The sequence below is a fragment of the Nematostella vectensis genome, chromosome 9 (assembly GCF_932526225.1).
Source record: "Nematostella vectensis chromosome 9, jaNemVect1.1, whole genome shotgun sequence".
Lineage (NCBI taxonomy): Eukaryota > Metazoa > Cnidaria > Anthozoa > Actiniaria > Edwardsiidae > Nematostella > Nematostella vectensis.
Genome location: NC_064042.1, coordinates 1,071,569 through 1,090,768, shown reverse-complemented (window position 1 = coordinate 1,090,768; position 19,200 = coordinate 1,071,569). Strand labels below are relative to the sequence as shown.

General features: G+C 41.8%; 1 protein-coding gene across 4 annotated transcripts; it reads right to left on the bottom strand.

The window, feature by feature from the left end:
* Positions 1 to 369: 369 nt before the first annotated feature.
* LOC116616317 (retrotransposon-like protein 1) lies at positions 370 to 18,812 on the bottom strand. 4 transcript variants are annotated; one of them, XR_007313776.1, is made up of 10 exons: positions 18,548 to 18,812; positions 17,881 to 17,901; positions 17,381 to 17,492; positions 17,154 to 17,220; positions 14,955 to 16,843; positions 14,549 to 14,654; positions 3,685 to 3,796; positions 3,339 to 3,389; positions 2,048 to 2,144; positions 370 to 1,313 (listed from the first exon to the last, which is right to left on the bottom strand). XR_007313776.1 is itself a non-coding variant. In XM_048732751.1 (5 exons), the coding sequence occupies exons 1-5, from the start codon at positions 18,612 to 18,614 to the stop codon at positions 15,470 to 15,472; spliced, it is 1,641 nt and encodes a 546-aa protein (XP_048588708.1). In that variant the 5' UTR covers positions 18,615 to 18,812; the 3' UTR covers positions 14,669 to 15,469. The 4 variants fall into 4 exon arrangements, 1 of the variants encoding a protein (XP_048588708.1); XR_007313777.1 differs by lacking the exon at positions 14,549 to 14,654 and having other exon boundaries at positions 14,955 to 15,697; positions 15,767 to 16,843; XR_007313775.1 differs by lacking the exon at positions 14,549 to 14,654.
* Positions 18,813 to 19,200: the final 388 nt, after the last annotated feature.

Sequence of the window (19,200 nt, the reverse complement as noted above, 5' to 3'; positions counted from 1 at the left end):
ACGTTCACTGGCTGCATTGGCCTACGGAACTGAATAGCCGTCGGAATAGAATAGATGCGACGGCCGTCGGAATAGAATAGATGCGACGGCCGTCGGAACTGAATAGCCGTCGGAATAGAATAGATGTGACGGCCGTCGGAACTGAATAGCCGTCGGAATAGAATAGATGCGACGGCCGTCGGAACTGAATAGCAGTCGGAATAGAATAGATGCGACGGCCGTCGGAATAGAATAACCGTCTATGATTGGCCGTCGGAACTGAACGCAAGATAATTGATTCCCCCGAAAAATTAGTATTCCCCAGCAAAAAAGGGCTAATTCCATATCTACCCTACTACTTATATCTAAATAGAACCAGTCAAACCACCGTTTCGGTGTGTTTCAATTCTTTGGCTTTATCACCAAAGCATCATTTTTCGTGTCATAATGGAAGATGACAAGATAGTAATGTCCCACTGAGCCGCTATTTCAAGGTGGTTTTGCACCACATATGGTATCCCCGTGGATGTAATCCCCCCGCGATTTACCACCATCAGGCCTTTGTTTTCCATCCGGATGATTCTCTGCGATAGCTACAACAGCCACTCCAACAGTCACTCAGTGTACCCTTCTTGTAATGCTCGATTTCGATGCGGAACTCTGTGACATCAGATGACCCATCTTGACTTTGGATCACATTGCTCCATTTCGATGCGGAACTCTGTGATATTAGATGACGACACTTAAACCACCCTTATCTATCTAGAGTCTCGAGTATTATTAGCTGCCACCCTGGCTTCATTTCATTGTGAGCTGTTCTATCGGGTGAGTTCCACTTGAGTCAGTCATAGAGTATGCGTCTCCGTGATATCGGTGAGCCCACTTGACTTCGATTACCCTGATTCATAGAAATACGAGTCTCTGTGCTATTGGGTGATCCTCCTTGACTTAATTCACCCTGATCCATAGAAATAGAAGTATCCGTGATATCGGGTGAATTGGAGTCAACCTGATTCATAGAAATACGAGTCTCTGTGGAATTGGGTGATCCTCCTTGACTTAATTCACCCTGATCCATAGAAATAAAAGTCTCCGTGATATCGGGTGAACTGGAGTCAACCTGATTCATAGAAATACGTGTATCTGTGGTATTGGATGAGCCCTCTCGAAATAAGTCACCCTGATCCATAGAAATACGAGTCTCCGTGATATCAGGTGAGCCATCTTGAGCTGCCTCTCCATTCTCTGTTTCCGCTCTCTCAGAATATGCCGGCGGCTGCTCTACTTCTAATAGAGATGGATTCGTTGGCGGGAAGTAAGGCGGTGGCTTAGGCCTGCAAATTAAAGAGACCGGTCACTTATCAGATCGGTCATTGAATATGCGTCTGCAGCCTTCGCGAACCTTCCAAATTATCTGTCTGACGCCCTAGAGAATGTTCAGGGGCGTGCGCTCAAGATCGCTTTCCCAGGTCGTAGTTAATGAGGGCTCACTCACGCTTGCAAACCTTCCAACGTTGCACGAGCGAAGAAATATTGTATGCCAGCGGTTCGTTTCCAGAATCAAACCAGATAATCCTCTTTTTCCTATCATTAAAGTTCGTCGCATTACACATGATTCAGGGTATAACCTCAGGTCAAAATCTACATCGTATCAGAGGCCTACTAATACGAGTCGTTTCAACGAGTTCGTTACTGTTAAATATGCTGATTACATTTGATTAATTGTACTTTATTGTAGTGCTTACTTGTATCTCTGACTCACCTGTAATCCAGTCTATACTGCGAAAGGTTGAATTAAACTCATTATTATTAATTTAATAAACGAATCTTGATAACACACAAAAGAAGATATGAAATTCCACTTCACGTTAAATGGGGAGAGAGGGCACAAAATGTCCAAAATAGAATAACTCGATCAAACCAAGATAAAATAAGACCAAGGTAAAGATATAAACAAGCTCCCACCCGCCAAAGTTGGCTTGCCGAAAAAAAATTTCCTGATGGCCTATACTAACAGTAGTTGTTATTTGCGCATTTTTTAGATAAGACCCTTTACCTAAAATCTTACCTGAATTTGGCGAGACAGCCTTTATAGCTGAATATCATACATAAGATGAGTTGTATGGCGAATAAAAAGCTGAAAATCATGATAGTCGTAAACAGGGCTGCAAATAAATACCGAGATGAGTACGTAAATAAGGGGAAGGGAGGCAAGGGCATGGCAGACAAAGACACTTAATGAGTACGTAAATAAGTACACTTAATGAGTACGTAAATAAGGGGAGAGGAGGCAAGGGCAGGTCAGACAAAGACACCTAAAGAGTACGTAAATAAGTACACTTAATGAGTACGTAAATAAGGGGAGAGGAGGCAAGGGCTGAACAGACAAAGACGGGGAAGGGAGGCAAGGGCATGGCAGACAAAGACACTTAATGAGTACGTAAATAAGTACACTTAATGAGTACGTAAATAAGGGGAAGGGAGGCAAGAGCAGGTCAGACAAAGACACTTAATGAGTACGTAAATAAGGGGAGAGGAGGCAAGGGCTAAACAGACAAAGACGGGGAAGGGAGGAAAGGGCAGGGAAGACAAAGACACTTAATGAGTACGTAAATAAGTACACTTAACGAGTACGTAAATAAGGGAAGAGGTGGCAAGGGCTGAACAGACAAAGACACTTAATGAGTACGTAAATAAGGGGAAGGGAGGCAAGGGCATGGCAGACAAAGACACTTAATGAGTACGTAAAAAAGTACACTTAATGAGTACGTAAATAAGTAAACTTAATGAGTACGTAAATAAGGGGAGAGGAGGCGAGGGCAGGTCAGACAAAGACACTTAATGAGTACGTAAATAAGGGGAGAGGAGGCGATGGCATGGCAGACAAAGACACTTAATGAGTACGTAAATAAGTACACTTAATGAGTACGTAAATAAGTACACTTAATGAGTACGTAAATAAGGGGAGAGGAGGCGAGGGCAGGGCAGACAAAGACACTTAATGAGTACGTAAATAAGGGGAAGGGTGGCGAGGGCAGGTCAGACAAAGACACTTAATGAGTACGTAAATAAGGGGAAGGGAGGCGAGGGCAGGGGAGACAAAGACACTTAATGAGTACGTAAATAAGGGGAGAGGAGGCAAGGGCAGGGAAGACAAAGACACTTAATGAGTACGTAAATAAGTACACTTAATGAGTACGTAAATAAGTACACTTAATGAGTACGTAAATAAGTACACTTAATGAGTACGTAAATAAGTACACTTAATGAGTACGTAAATAAGGGAAAGGGAGGCAAGGGCAGGGCAGACAAAGATAGGGGAATTTAGGGAAGACACGTCACAGAAAAGGAAACCCTACCGTCATTTTTTTCTAGAATGCGAGCGCGGTCATCATCTGTATCATCATCAGCTGAAAATTAGCATCAACTTGTGTCAGTCGTTTTAAAAAGATGGTGCCCGGATTGCACAGCTTTATAATACTGAGTAGATGGTTTGCCCTATTCGGGAACCATTTCATGATAACTTTGCGGTTTTGTTTAGCGACAGTTATAGGCGCTTAGCTAAGACGACTTTAAAGTCCTATTAAAACACGATCCCGGTGAAAGCAACAGACCTATAGTAGTACTGGCATTTTATTGGCTTCCTGTTGTGTTTTTCCCACAGGAGTCCCGAACAAAACATCAGCGACTAAGCTACCAACATACCTCCTTGGGCCATGGCAGCCATCAGCAAAAGGGACGCTGTTGCAATAAATGCCACGGATCCCATGGCGAATACAACACGGCCTGGCAATCCACTAGGTATCTCAGATATAGTCTGATAATGAATAAATATTCAAAAATGCGTTAATTATCTAGAATTATTAGTTGTGAATGAAAATGGATGTCTCAGTTTTTACCCCTTATTTTATCAGGGTACCTCTAACCTCCATAATTCCCAATCCAGGGGGTTGAAATTGAAAATCTTCCAAAAGTTTGTATTGTTTTTTTAACAATACTTTCTATTTGTGAAGGTTATCCTTTCGACGCCAGAAATGACTAAAAAAACGTATGAAAAAACAAATGGCTCCATTTACTTAATTTAAATCAGCCTGATCAGAATACGATGATCTACTCGTAGGACAAGTCTTGGCTTAGACCCCTTCCCATTCCACCGCTGGGAATCAGAATACGATGATCTATTCGTAGGACAAGTCTTGGCTTAGACCCCTTCCCATTCCACCGCTGGGAATCAGAATACGATGATCTACTCGTAGGACAAGTCTTGGCTTAGACCCCTTTTCATTCCACCGCTGGGAATCAGAATACGATGATCTACTCGTAGGACAAGTCTTGGCTTATACCCCTTCCCATTCCACCGCTGGGAATCAGAATACGATGATCTATTCGTAGGACAAGTCTTGGCTTAGACCCCTTTTCATTCCACCGCTGGGAATCAGAATACTATGATCTACTCGTAGGACAAGTCTTGGCGTAGACCATTTCCCATTCCACCGCTGGGAATCAGAATACGATGATCTACTCGTAGGACAAGTCTTGGCTTAGACCCCTTTTCATTCCACCGCTGGGAATCACAGATTTCCCCTGTCAGGAGAGGTGGTAGAGATTTTCATTTCTAATTACGCCAACTGAAGATTGCCACTCAATTAATGAAAGTTTTGGTTAGAATAACAAAAAAAAAAATGATTGACTCATAATTAACCCAAACTTTCTAATTGCATTTGCAAGGGCTGCTTTCAGGGAGCCTAGGCACTACCTCTTGTGACAAGTAAGAAGGGATATCAAAATACCTCGAGCAGTCATTCTAGATATCTTTAGAATTACACAACTATTTCAAATACGGTTAGGCATCTTGAGCATCCATGTGTTGGCGCGCACTGGTTCAGGGGTCACGTCTGAATCCTGAATTCTGATAGACGTTCGAATGTAACAATTTTTCAATCCTGGGGTTTTTTATTCGCGCTTATTTGTCTTTTACTTTTTATTTGATATAAATGGAGTATGCGGACGATACGACACATGAATCGAAGAAGTAGTATTTTAGTGTGGAATTCTAAATTTCGAAAAATTATCTTAACTTTACCTTTCTCTGCTTGAGTCAACAACGGCGGTGTGGGCCCTCGCAAAAGAGAGGAATCTGATTAAGCGTGACTTTCGAGTAATGTTGAAAATTCCACATGACGTCCATAACCCTGGCGGTAAGAACTCAAGCGTGCCATTCAAATCACGAAATGTCGAAACGACAGGATTCGATAGAAGGAATCATTTGAAACGATGCAAAACCAAATCCTACTTTTATCATGATAAGGGAGGGTACACCCCCCCCCCCTCCCCCCCACAACGGCCGAAGGTCCACTTTCGGTTCTCAATAGACGGGCTATTTGTAGACAAAACTATACAGCATAAGCTAGATCACTCTGGTATGTAGCCAAATCTGACAATAAACGTCCCGTGGAGATACTGCGAAGGCATAAAAAATTAGGATTTCGCACCCCCCAAAAGAAATCCTGGGTACGGGCATGTAGCTTTTGCTTTATAGTTTTGTCTACAAATAGCACGTCTATTGAGAACCGCAAGTGGATCTTCGGCCGTTGTGGGGAATACGGCTCATGATAATAATATAATAATGATCGTTTATTATCCACTTTGCAGTATTTACACTGAATTACAGTGTCAGAAAACACTCTTATAACATTAATAGCATTATGCATATCGCACAGTGGCAAGATTGTTGAATCTATTTGTGCGCCCTTTGGGCATTTGAGGTAGTCTAGTCGGAAGGAGTGCACCCCAAAGAGATACTCGGCTAATATACATATTTGTAATCCTTAGAAGGAGTCCAGAAAGGATATCGATGTTCCCAATTCGAAATCGTGTCCCATCACCTCGAAAACGGCAGCTAAAGATTTGAGCGAAAAACCACAGGGTACCCGAGTCTGAATTTTAGGGAAAATCGCCAAATCTATCCCAAAATGACTATAAACTATAAATAATTGTTAGATTCTAGTAGGAACTCTTTATAAGTCCCCATTTTTGCTAAATGTTTCAAGAATAATTATAAAATCGTATACATAGAAGCTAACACCGACTTCAAAATTACGTGATTGCCCACTCCGTTTGCTTTTTTTCATTCGGCTGTTTTGTATTGCTGCTGTTGCATTGTTATCTAATAAATTTAAAGTTGATTTGAAAATTTAAATAGATATGAGAACTGCAAATGTTTGGTATTCCTTTGGAAAAACGCGAACGCCTGGAGACTATTTGTGGTCGACCATTTCGAAACGTCTCTTGCTAGACTGCAAGTATGTAGGCAATAGAATTACTCTCGAAAATGGTAGATTAAGGGCAGAATCATGCCTCCAAAGCTGCAAAAACGTAAGTTAGATTCTCCAGCCGATACAGGCGGAAAGTCGAAGCGTAGTTCCGATATTGTGTGTATTTTGCACGCCCGAGATATCCAGCATGGCGATTTCACACCACTGAGCAAAGTACGAGGGACTCCCGAGGAGAAATTGCAACAACTCACCGATATACGGGAAAGGCGTCTACAGCAGGATAAAGACTCTCCTTATCGCTATGAGGATATATGCAGTCAAATACCCAATAACCTTGATGGAATAGATGTAGAGGTGACTGGATTCCACAGAGGTTGTTACCAGAACTTCACCAAAAACCTCGACCGTCTGAAGAATAACAACCAAAAAGAACCAAAGCCAATCCATCGCTCTCCCCGAAAGTTATCTGGCACGTTTGGAGTCGAGAAAGCCTCCCGAGAGATGGCGTTTACAGTCGTCGTGGACTATATACAGGAACACGTCATCCGGGAAAAAGAAGCGGTGGAGCTGTCAGCACTTCGTTCTATTTACGTAAGCGAGTTAGAGAAAGCAGGTTTCCCGAATCCCCAATATAGAGGCGAGAAATTGAAAGCTCGCCTCGAACATCATGCCGTCGGGGAGTCAATTAACTTTACGAAAGTGAATCTGGGTGATCGAGGTTTGCTATAACCTCGTGTATAGCGCAGATATATCAGTTGCTGATGCGATAGCACATGGTTACAAACTGGGATCGGTGGATAAATACAAGGACGTTGCCCTCTACCTCCGTACTCTCATCAGACAAGCCTTTATGCAATCGCACCCCCTCCCCTGGCCACCTACTGCTGACGACCTCGACATAAACGTGGCTAACGAGGTTCTGCCCTCTGAACTGACGAATTTTTTGAATTTCGTTCTTTCCGGGTCGTCAGAGCCCGAGTGTGAGGAGACAACTCGCATCGTTAGTTCTATTTGTCAGGTAAGATGTTATTGATAATAGTGTACAAATTGTATTATATTGTATTGTGTAGTCCCGGTTCGGTCCCAGGCTTGGCCTAATTTTACTTGTTCCTTAGTCTTTCGCACAAACATTCTTTTATAAAAAAAAAAGCTCGCCCCATCACCCAAAACTTTGTGATTCATTTCGCTAGGCTATGATTGAAGTTGTAACAGTAATTCCTGGCCCAACTCAGCCCATATCATTACCTTTTAGGACATCTGTCGCGCAACGACTAACGGCGAATGGAAGTTACCGAAGCACACCCTGCTTTGTACTACCATACGGCACCTCTATCGAAGTAAACAGCTAACCACCATTATCAGCAGATTAGGCCACTGCGAGACTTATGACTTCGGGCTCGAACTGGAAACTGCAGTAGCGAAGGCTCTAGATGAGGTTTCAACATTTCTAAGTCCACAGATTGTCACAGGAGAGGCAACTGGCGTTTTCCATCTCGAGTGGGATAATATGAATAAGATCACGACTAATATCCACGGCTCAAACGTCGTGAATAGCACTGCGGGCATTATGGTGCATGATGTTCGAGGCGAGCTTTCAATTTCTCGCCTCTATATTGGGGATTCGGGAAACCTGCTTTCTCTAACTCGCTTACGTAAATAGAACGAAGTGCTGACAGCTCCACCACTTCTTTTTCCCGGATGACGTGTTCCTGTATATAGTCCACGACGACTGTAAACGCCATCTCTCGGGAAGCTTCTCTTCGATCGTCGTCTGTGTCGTTTGCTCTTGGGTTAGGCTCCCGCTCCACATGATGTAAATAGCGCAAATTAAAGGCTTTTCGGCATGAGGTGTGAAAATGGGCCTCCCTCGCAAAGAGGTCTTGACCCTGCACCATACGGAACAGACGATTTTCCCCTAGTTCCAGGGACCGAGGCTCTACCTGTTTCCATGTCGGTTCCAACAGAGAGTTTTTATCTTTATAGACGGCAAACGTAGTGCAACGTTCAGTTTTTCGTTTAAGTTTACATTCCAGCTTCTCACAAATAAGGCAAGTAAAAGGGAATTTCTCGACTCCAAACGTGCCAGATGACTTTCGGGGAGAGCGATGGATTGGCTTTGGTTCTTCTTGGTTGCTATTCTTCTGACGGTCGAGGTTTTTGGTGAAGTTCTGGTAACAACCTCTGTGGAATCCAGTCACCTCTACATCTATTCCATCAAGGTTATTGGGTATTTGACTGCATATATCCTCATAGCGATAAGGAGAGTCTTCATCCTGCTGTAGACGCCTTTCCCGTATATCGGTAAGTTGTTGCAATTTCTCCTCGGGAGTCCCTCGTACTTTGCTCAGTGGTTTGAAATCGCCATGCTGGATATCTCGGGCGTGCAAAATACACACAATATCGGAACTACGCTTCGACTTTCCGCCTGTATCGGCTGTAGAATCTAACGTACGTTTTTGCAGCTTTGGAGGCGTGATTCTGCCCTTAATCTACCATTTTCGAGAGTAATTCTATTGCCTACATGCTTGCAGTCTAGCAAGAGACGTTTCAAAATGGACGACCACAAATGTCTCCAGGCGTTCGCATTTTTCCAAAGGAATACCAAACATTTGCAGTTCTCATATCTATTTAAATTTTCAAATCAACTTTAAATTTATTAGATAACAATGCAACAGCAGCAATATAAAACAGCCGAATGAAAAAAAGCAAACAGAGTGGGCAATCACGTAATTTTGAAGTCGGTGTTAGCTTCTATGTATACGATTTTATAATTATTCTTCAAAAATGGGGACTTATAAAGAGTTCCTACTAGAATCTTACAATTATTTATAGTTTATAGTCATTTTGGGATAGATTTGGCGATTTTCCTAAAAATTCAGACTCGGGTACCCTGTGTTTTTTTTGCTCAAATCTTTAGCTGCCGTTTTCGGGGTGATGGGACACGATTTCGAATTGGGAACATCGATATCCTTTCTGGACTCCTTCTAAGGATTACAAATATGTATATTAGCCGAGTATCTCTTTGGGGCGCACGGGAAGCCTCCTTCCGACTAGACTAAGGGCGCTGCGGCCCTAATCTAAGGGAGTTAGTCATGGATAATACGACGTTTAAACTTAGCCTAAGCGATGGTGTATATGCAGGCCCACAAAAAAATTGAATTGAAACCAAAAGGGATCAAAAGTTTTCTTTTTTTTTTATCACTGATATAAACATTTCTATAGTCATCACAGGGTCTGGCGATATATGACGTGGGTCGTATCTTGGAGAATTGCATCAATTGTAAAAAGAAATGTTCTTGAGCTCGAGGGCCAGGAAAATGTTACGAGGTTTTTTGGGAAGTTCTTTTTATGGTATTGGGGGTAGCCGGGGATCGTACACGCTGAGCAAGGGTTGGCCGTCTTCTTTGTTCTTTATTGCACCGCTTGAGTGTTTACAAATGGTAGAGCTACCACTGGCTAGCGGGTAGTGAAGGAACATCTCTTTCCCGGAAAGTTGACGAAGCCAACTTTAGAGAGTCCTGACTAAACCAACCTAGAGCACTGCCGTGTAGTGTCCTCATAACAGTTACAGCACAATCCTAGAGCTAGTTACTATGCTGCTCAATTTATACTAATCTCATTAATAAACGGGTATTGACTTTGGAAAGAAAATCAACTATGAAATAATAAATGACTAAGAATAAATTCTTTAGATAGAAATGGCAAAAGCAGGATAAAGGGAAGAGTTTGATTATAGTCATAAGCAAAATTAAGTAACGTAACAGCTGTAAGATTAAGGATAAAGGTAATCTTTAAACTGTTATTTTAGCCTGGCAAATATAAAACCTGTTTTGCTAAACAGTAACTACGCATGCTTAGTCAAACAATGAAGCGACCACGTAAAGCAAATAAGTGAAATGTCTAGTGGAAAGTGAAAGTAAATATCTGACGTGTCGGAAACGACTTTTGCATAGATTAACAATTCCTTCATAACAAAAACATGTCTTTTTTTAATCGTTCTGATAACACTTGGAGATTGAAAAATCAAATCTGATGACCTTTGTTTTACTGCAATATGCGGGAAAACTCGTTTGGTCTCATATTGTATATAAGAAGTGGTTTCGAGAGAGGTATAAGTGGATAATCGTGAGTCGCGCAAGTTCATAAATGGAGATCTCAGAAATGAAAAACAAAAACGAATGTGGAGTGTGTCAGATTTGTACCTTTTCTGTGGCGTGGTCTTTTTTCTTCACTGTGTCGAAATGGCAAAGTATAATCAATCAAAGCTCATGTACACTGAGCACACGGTGCAATATTGGACGTGATTGCTTTTTGTGATGATCAAAGCCAGCAAGCTAAAGTATCTGAGCTTCCCTTATAGTGAGAAAATAAAGAGGGAGATTACTGTACTTCTTTGATGTTGTTTCTAGACATTTTTATAACTATTAAGCATAATTATTATACAAGCTGGAGTCGGGATTTGAATCAAACGCGGTATCACAGCGCCATTTTATCGCTCGTCGCTATTTTCTTTCTTCTTGACTTTACTTCGCCGCTCAGACCAACAAAACAGTCAAACTATTCAGGGATTTAGCTTTCTGTGAGTATATTTGCCAATCTTGCTTACTTAAGTTAGACTTGTTTTCTTCTTCCGAGTTATTTTACATTATTTTTTTTCATTCCTATCGAGTTGGCAAAACAACAACACGCAACCCGCGGGGAGGGGGGGGGGGGGGGGGAGGGGGCAAAATAAAAAATGATTAGCTGTTTTTGTTTTTGCGGCTCTCCTAAATTTGTGTAGCTCTTGTTGTGTAGCTCTTATCCAGTATTACAGCCTGAGGGTATGTAGATAAGACTAGCTTATTATGGTCGCTATGAGCAAGAGACCATGATGTATGAGTGCTGTCGTTCTTATTTTTCACGTATCGGTCAGTGATGGGTAAGCACGGTCTCTTCTTCAGCTTTTAAGGTCAACTCTCTATTTTCATGTTTTTGTATTGTCCTTGTATGTATTGTATTTTTTAATTAGTCTTTCCAAGAGAGCATAAGATAAGAGAGGGACACTTTGGTATTACCCGTGTGCCATGTCGGTTCCCATCCTGGCTATTTTTAGTAACCACCAACCCACCACCGCGCGTGAGCATTTTTACTCACCCTTCCCCCGCGCTTTGGCATTTACATCTTGTTGTTTGCCGCTATTTGTGACTTGAAACCGAAAAAAAAGGAAAAAAACTCCTTATTTGCACTAATAACCCCGGAAACTTCATTCTAGCATCAAGGATACAGAAAGTTGTGGTTTATTAAGGGGATGTAGTACTTCGAGAATTCCTAGAGATCAAAAAAGAGTAAAAAAAGAGACTTCATTCAAAATCAAGAGCGGAAAACCTCGTGGCTTTAAAACACCGCTTCCGCTGTAACTTGCTGCTTCTTCGTGGTTTCTCAACATTCATTATCTTCCTAATGGTCAAACGAAATCTGTAAGTTAGATATGATATTGATTTTTGTGAATATTCTGGTGAATTGAGAAGGAATCCAAGCAAAATACATTCATAAAACTATCCTTGTAGCGAGGGAATGCATTTTTGTGATGATCAAAGCCAGCAAGCTAAAGTATCTGAGCTTCTCTTATAGTGAGAAAATAAAGAGGGGGATTGCTGTACTTCTTTGATGTTGTTTCTAGACATTTCTATAACTATTAAGGGGGGGGGGCAAAATAAAAAAATGATTAGCTGTTTTTGCATCATCAAAAGTTCGTATGTGTCAATAAAAACATATTTTCAACAAGTTTTGTCAATGCGACTTAAGAATCGAGCATTAAAAACTGGTCAAGAAAATGATTTTCACTACATGGAGCACTGGAAACAATAACAACTTTATTTTAAAAAAAACCCTGCCATGCGATGCGCATGCTGGTCACATTGCAATGTGAGTCCAGGTTCCCTCGCGCGCCTAGTTTGTCTTAGAAGCCCAAACTGCTGTGACACTCGGACGCTTCATCAGGCGACCTCGCTGCCACAGCAATGATATGGCGGGGGGCGGGGGGGGGGGGAGGGGGGGGAGGCGCACCACATACAGTGGGGGTAAAAGGCAAATTTGAATTCTCTATCACAAGATGCTTAAAAAGTAGAATCAAGAGAGCATAAGATAAGAGAGGGGCACTTCGGTATTACCTTCGCGCCATGTCGATTCTAAATCTGGCTATTTTTAGTAACCACCACGAAATATTAGTTTCCTTATATGGAAGTGACCGCGTTTGGGAAAAAACAAAATTTTTGCCTTATTTTCTTGATATGATATTCTGAAACGCTAGGGACTAGGCTCCATTTACAGGATGGTTGCCAGGAAAATCGTTGTGAACAAGAATTCCTGCAAGTTTACGTGGACAAAGTTCTAAGTGCGATAAAAAAGTGAAAAAAAAAGATCGAAGCGGACTCCCAAATATGGTATGTAATGCTAATAAGGAAATGGCCGAGCGAGCTAAATAAAACAACAGTTTTTTAAAATAAAATTGATTGATATGCCAGGTTTCCTGCTGTCAATCAACTGACGTCTCCTGAATTACCTCAATGTCTGAGTCACAGGACAAGGAAGAGGGAAGGTTATTTTTTATTCGTTAGGGTCACTTTTTAAAGTGAAGGCGACAACAAGACTCTTTTCCAGACTCGTTTCTGTGCCAAGTGCGTGCGCAACAATAGGGCATTCCCGGGGCGTTGTCGTCTAAAGCTTGCCATCCAAACTTTTGCTGATATAGGGTTATTCGTCTATTATAGTCTATGATTATTTGCCTTTTAACGTGTTCATTATTTGGTTCTTAACGCCTCTGAACCGCCCATACACTCGGGAATCCATGTGTCGTAACCCGCGGTGGTTCATGGTAGCGTATAAACGGCTGAATCCTGCTTGTATCTGATAGTCATGTGAATGATCATTAGCCTACCTGTAGGCTTTGATAGTTTTTCTGGCACGACAACCCCGAAAACACGGAGTTCGCATAACTAAGCAGCCATCTTGGGTAATGCGCTCCGCAGGGGGAGGGGGAGGAAAAATGTACGTGGCGGGGGCAGGGTTCTTTTCCCCCTCTCCCCCTCCCCGCGCCTTTTTCCTCTCCCTCCCCCTGCGGAGAGCATTATCCAACATGGCGGCCGGGTTATGCGAACTCCGTGTTTTGGGGGTTTTCGTGAATCGTTTATCGTGAATCGTGATCTATGCTCTTTGAAAATCGTGAATCGTGATCTATGCTCTTTAAAAATCGTGAGTCGTGATCTATGCTCTTTAAAAATCGTAAGTCGTTATTTCCGAGAAGATTGATCCTTGTCGTCAGTTTATCGTGAAACTTGATTAAACAAATGCGAAATACGCTTAGCCGACTCAAGATTTTACCGAACAGTTATATCTGTAACTCATAGAGTTATTTTGTTATTAATTAAAATAGTTTCGCCGTGTTATAAATTCGGTTACAGCATCAACAAATATCAGACATGGATGTTTTTGGCTGCTTGCCTGTAAAACGAGAAACCTGCGGTGTGTGGAGTGCGGATGTGCGGATCAATGTTCGAACTCAATTTCAATTCATTCATACATAGCAGTAATAATTGGCTTCTCCGAACTGCGTTTCGCAAAGGAAATCACTTTGAATAAACTGTTAAATATTCCATACGCCAAGAGTAGTGAATATTAACTGGAATTCACGAAAATAGCTTAAAACCAGCTCGATGGGAATATTATAGAATTTCATTTCAAACCTCATAAAACCAGAAAATATAAGAAGAAATGTCTTTTTGCTGCTATCCAAAGCCAAATTATAATATTTGTTTTCGTCTACGCTGTTGATCGAGTCATTGTGAGTCAGCATGAAGACTTAAGAACTTCATACCACGCGTGCCTCATTTAATCTTTTGTGATTGATTCAGGTTGATTGTGAAACTGAGATTGTACTGGGTAATTGGAGCGTGCTAATAGCTGTAATATATGGTGGTAGGAAATTTGTAAATGTTAGCTTCAATACATTTTGTTCTCAAATCCTGGTCCGTTGAAGTTTCTGCCGACAAGCCATAGGAATGATTTGGATTCACATTACATACTAGAATATTGACAGCGTTGCAACCTTCTTAACGCCTTAACCTTATTCAAGAGACACTTGTCGTTTTGGTTCAAAAAGTGTAGTTATAGGGATAAGTCAGAATTTATCATAATGGTATTATATGAAAATAGCATTCCCTTGAAACCCCCCCCCCCCCTCCCCCCGTCGTTGGCGGCCAAAAAATTGGTCATTTCTTATGAATGTTCAAATACTATGCTTTTTCCATATACGATACCTAGGACTGCGCACAACCTCAGCCAATCCCAGGTACGCGCATGGAACAAGATGAGTGCCATCAAAACCCGAGAAAACATGTCTAACGTCTCGCTCACCCTCAATGACTTGCAAGACAAAATAGTGACATTGCTATTATTTACTGTCAAAATGAAATACTGCAATTGTCGTTTTATCGTGTTAATGAATGGGAAGATGCGAAATATAATAGTTAACGAACCTAAACATATGTCTAAAAACTGCACTGAATTTACTTTCAGTACCTAAACATAACGAAAGCTATGTATTATATGTGTTTTGTGTTTATTCGTTTGATTATCATATTTTTCATTTCCACAGTTTTCTTAAAACTCGCGTTTGAGACACTACGGCGCTGACTCTTTATACTGTGTACAAGATAGACTTACGTGTATTTCCCGAAAAGTGCTGATCGTAGAGGGATTGTGATAATATTACTCGTCATCTGAACTCCCTTCCCCCTGTCGGTATTTCTAGTGGGATTAAGACCAACTACCACTCGAAAATTCTAGATGACACAGTATGTGGCATATTATATGAGAGGGCTTAAAAAGTTGACCTGCGTAACATGATTTTTGTTTCCGAGTGCGTCCTAAGTGCCTTGGTTCTGAATATATTTACACCACTCGACACAATATAGTGAAATATTGATAAGCGTCCATTCATTCGTTGCCCTCTGCGCTATCACTAACGCCGTCTGTTTGTGGCGCTAACAAAGAAGTTGAATCTTGTCGCGCAGCTAGGGGCAGCTTAGTGAGCTGACAAAATACATTATAAAAAAATAGCGTCTGCTTCCGAAGCAAGTGAAAGAAATATCCTAGGCTTGCCCCTTAGAACAGAGTTTTCTAGCTACATCCTTGCCGCGTGTTCACTCATTGAGCCACTCGATCATCTGACAGCGTTTCTATGAAAATCGCGACAAAAGACTCGATACATTCGAGCCCCGGACCTTTTTTTGGTAAGGATATCCAGCTTGCTTTGCGACATCTTCTACCTGTTCCCCGTGTTTGTGAGCTTTTTCTTGTAAGTCCTTCCCTCCAGCATGCTTTGCGACATCTTCTACATGTTCCCCGTGTTTGTGAGCTTTTTCTTGTAAGTCCTTCCCTCCAGCATGCTTTGCGACATCTTCTACCTGTTCTCTGTGTTTGTGAGCTTTTTCTTGTAAGTCCTTCCCTCCAGCATGCTTTGCGACATCTTCTACCTGTTCCCCGTGTTTGTGAGCTTTTTCTTGTAAGTAGTCCCCCTTGTCCTTCACAGCGCGTTCAATTACCACATCCTGGAACTGCGATTGGCCAGATTCTGCGGGTAAAGCCGCCTTGTCATCTATCTTTTTTAAAGCTTGCGATTGGTCATCGTGCTCCCATTTTGGGGTATGTTCTTGAGCCTGCGATTGGACAGCGTTCACCCATGCTGGAGTATGTTCTTGAGCCTGCGATTGGTCAGCGTTCATCCATGCTGGGGTATGTTCTTGAGCCTGCGGATGATCAGCGTTTGCATTTACAATGTAAATTCCGTGATCCTGTGGTTGGTCAGCGTTTGAATTCGCAGGATTATTTCCTTGAGCCTGTTGTTGGTCAGCGTTCACCCATGCTGGGGTATGTTCTTGAGCCTGCGGATGATCAGCGTTTGCATTTACAATGTAAATTCCGTGATCCTGTGGTTGGTCAGCTTTTGAATTCGCGGGATTATTTCCTTGAGAATGTTGTTGGTCAGCGTTCGCATTTACAGTGTAAATTCCTTGAGCCTGCGGCTGATCAGCGTCTTCGGGTTTTTCGGTGACCCTTTCGTTTGGATTTTCGTCGTGGTTCTGTGTCGCTTCATCGTCGCCCTGAGCCTGCCATTGGTCAGTGTTTGCAATCAAGGCTAACAGGTCGCCAACAGCTTCTGTTGATCTTTCCTCCTGTTGGTCTTGTTTAGGACCAACATGGCTTTCGTTCTGGTCTTGTATAGGGCCCTCGGGGTTGTTGTACTGGTCTTGTATAGGGCCATCGGCGTTGTTGTACTGGTCTTGTATAGGACCCTCGGGGTCGTTGTACTGGTCTTGTATAGGGCCCTCTGGGTTGTTGTACTGGTCTTGTATAGGGCCATCGGGGTTGTTGTACTGGTCTTGTATAGGGCCATCGGGGTTGTTGTATTCGTTTTGCCTGGGGACGATGTAATCGTAGTCGTTCATTTCCATACATTCATAGGCCTCGTTGTGGTTGGCCTCAGTCAATGTTGATCCGTTTCTTTTTAACTCCTCGTAGTTGCCGCCATTCTGATCGTCATGGCCTTCAACCTAGAATATAAAGATTGTGTTAAAAACCTTAGGACGAAGAGCGCGCAGAGAGTAAAGCCGCGAAGACACACCAGGTTGTATTATGATATAAAGCTTCCAATTTGCACGCATTAGATATTACTATTGCTAAGTAGTGATACAAAACAATGTACAAAAGTGGTATTGAACTCAAGTAAAGCTCCTAGCCTTTTTAACTTTCTATGTATTATTCATTCTACTCCTGGAAGTAATTTATCCTTTGACATGAAAGTACTGAGCTAATACCCGGACAAAAATGGCAGATTCTCTTCGATGTGCGTACTTCTACTACCTTATCTTCTATTCCCGATCTTGAGCTACCAGCCGCATGGACATCAACATCCGTTTCTTTTTCAGCACTGCAACAAAATAGAATATTGATGTTCCATAGAAAACAACAAGCTTTCTCAAACTTTTAACATTCCAGCACGATTCTGGTTCTATGTTGTGTCTAGACAAATTAAACAAATCAGTGGTCCCCATTATGACCGAGCTTGGGCTGCCTGTGGTAGTACTTACTCCGTAACCTTGGAGACGAAGCGCTTGTACGCGATGAAGAACAGGGCAACGAGGGTCACCAGGACGGCGATAGTGAGGAGCAGAAAGACGATGGCCAGAGGTATGAGAGCGCCTACATGAGAAGGTGGATGGTACGTGGAGAAAAGAAAAAGAACATATCTATAAATAGCTATAATGGTAATAAGGCAACTATATCAAAGCACCTGATGAAAAGGCGAATGGAAGTGAAGTAAAGAACATACATTCCGTATATGCTCGTTTTGGATGTTTTTCGCGTGGGGTGGGTGGGGGGATGGAGGCTATAATGTTCTAATTTCCACCTCAAGGGGACACTTATTCGATGCAAGACGCAGAACGCCACCATACGAAGGGAGAGCAGAAACAGAAGCAAAATAATATTATGAAAACAGGAGCAGCACAAACAAAAAGCCGGAGAAAATAAGAAGCCGGTGGCTCGCGTGGGTTCAACAAAAGAAGTCTGAAAAAAAAACAGCACTTACCACTTCCAAAGCCCGTCAATGCTGTAAGAAAAATATAGGATATATATGTTAGTCAGAGACATAAAAAACGCGGAGGGGAGGGGTTTAATCCCAGCCCCCTTGCCCTTGGGCTACCCCACCCCTCTGCCCCTCACACCCTTTAGTGAAGCCCAGATCTGCTTAGATCAGGCGCGTATAATAAACTGTATCATCATGTATCATGTATCATGTATCATGTATCATGTATCATGTATCATGTATCATGTATCATGTATCAAATTTATAGAACCATAACTTCATTTAACACTTGGCATTCAACATATGATAGATATCGTTCTACCTTTCATTATTTTAAGGAGGAAAAAGAGTAGAATCAAAACATGACAAAACAAAAAAAAAGACAAATTTGGCTAACACTTCTTAACAAAACACAATGCACACAGGTTAAAGGAACCCTCCTTAATTTTGAAATGTTTTCCCCTTTCGAGCAATAATCTCCGCAGAAAGCATATTTGGATGGGAATCAGAGGCCGTCTTGTAAAAGATATCTTTTGGAAATTTTTGGTATACGTTGTTTTTTCTTTTCATATAATATAGAAGATGGGAAGGCTATAAACTCTACAGTGAAGTGCAAAAGAAAGGCATTTACATTATTTTAGTTCAGTTACGGTTCACAGATCCGACTTACCATCGGCAGACACTGCCGAAGGCAGGGTCGCTACAGCCGCTGCCAAAACAATGGAAACAAACGCCATAATGTTTAAAAACTTTGTTTGTATGCTGCTTATCGTCTTTTCCGTGATACAATATCAAAAAGGTTATAAAGAAACACGCCAATGTCAGCCAAGTAGTCTAGGGGACTTCACAAACTTCTTAAGAAGTTGTTGCCGTAGCGGTAAACCTTCAAAATGCGCTCTCTGGGAAGTAATGTGAAAATCTGCTCCCATGGAAAGTTTCTGGAGTTAACGCCTGCTGTGTTCCTATGGATTCGGTATTGTGGGTAATAAAGCATGATATAAGGAAGAAATTACCATAAACCTCATATAACCTTAAATGGGAACGCTACGGTGGATTATAATGTTAAAACGCTAAAAAAATCTTTCATTTTTCAGGCAAAACAGAATGCCGTTGATTTACTTAATGACTCAAACTTGTATTTCAAAAATGCATTTTCAATTTGCATCGGTATTATTATTTGGGCCGCGTTACACATAAAGAGACCCGAGAAAAAATTACCCCTCCAGCCGAGGTATTCATCAAGAATTCTTTACGACTTTGAAGACTGGGGAAGACAATGTTTGAAAGACAAAGAGTGTAAGCCAAACTTTTCACTACCGTCCG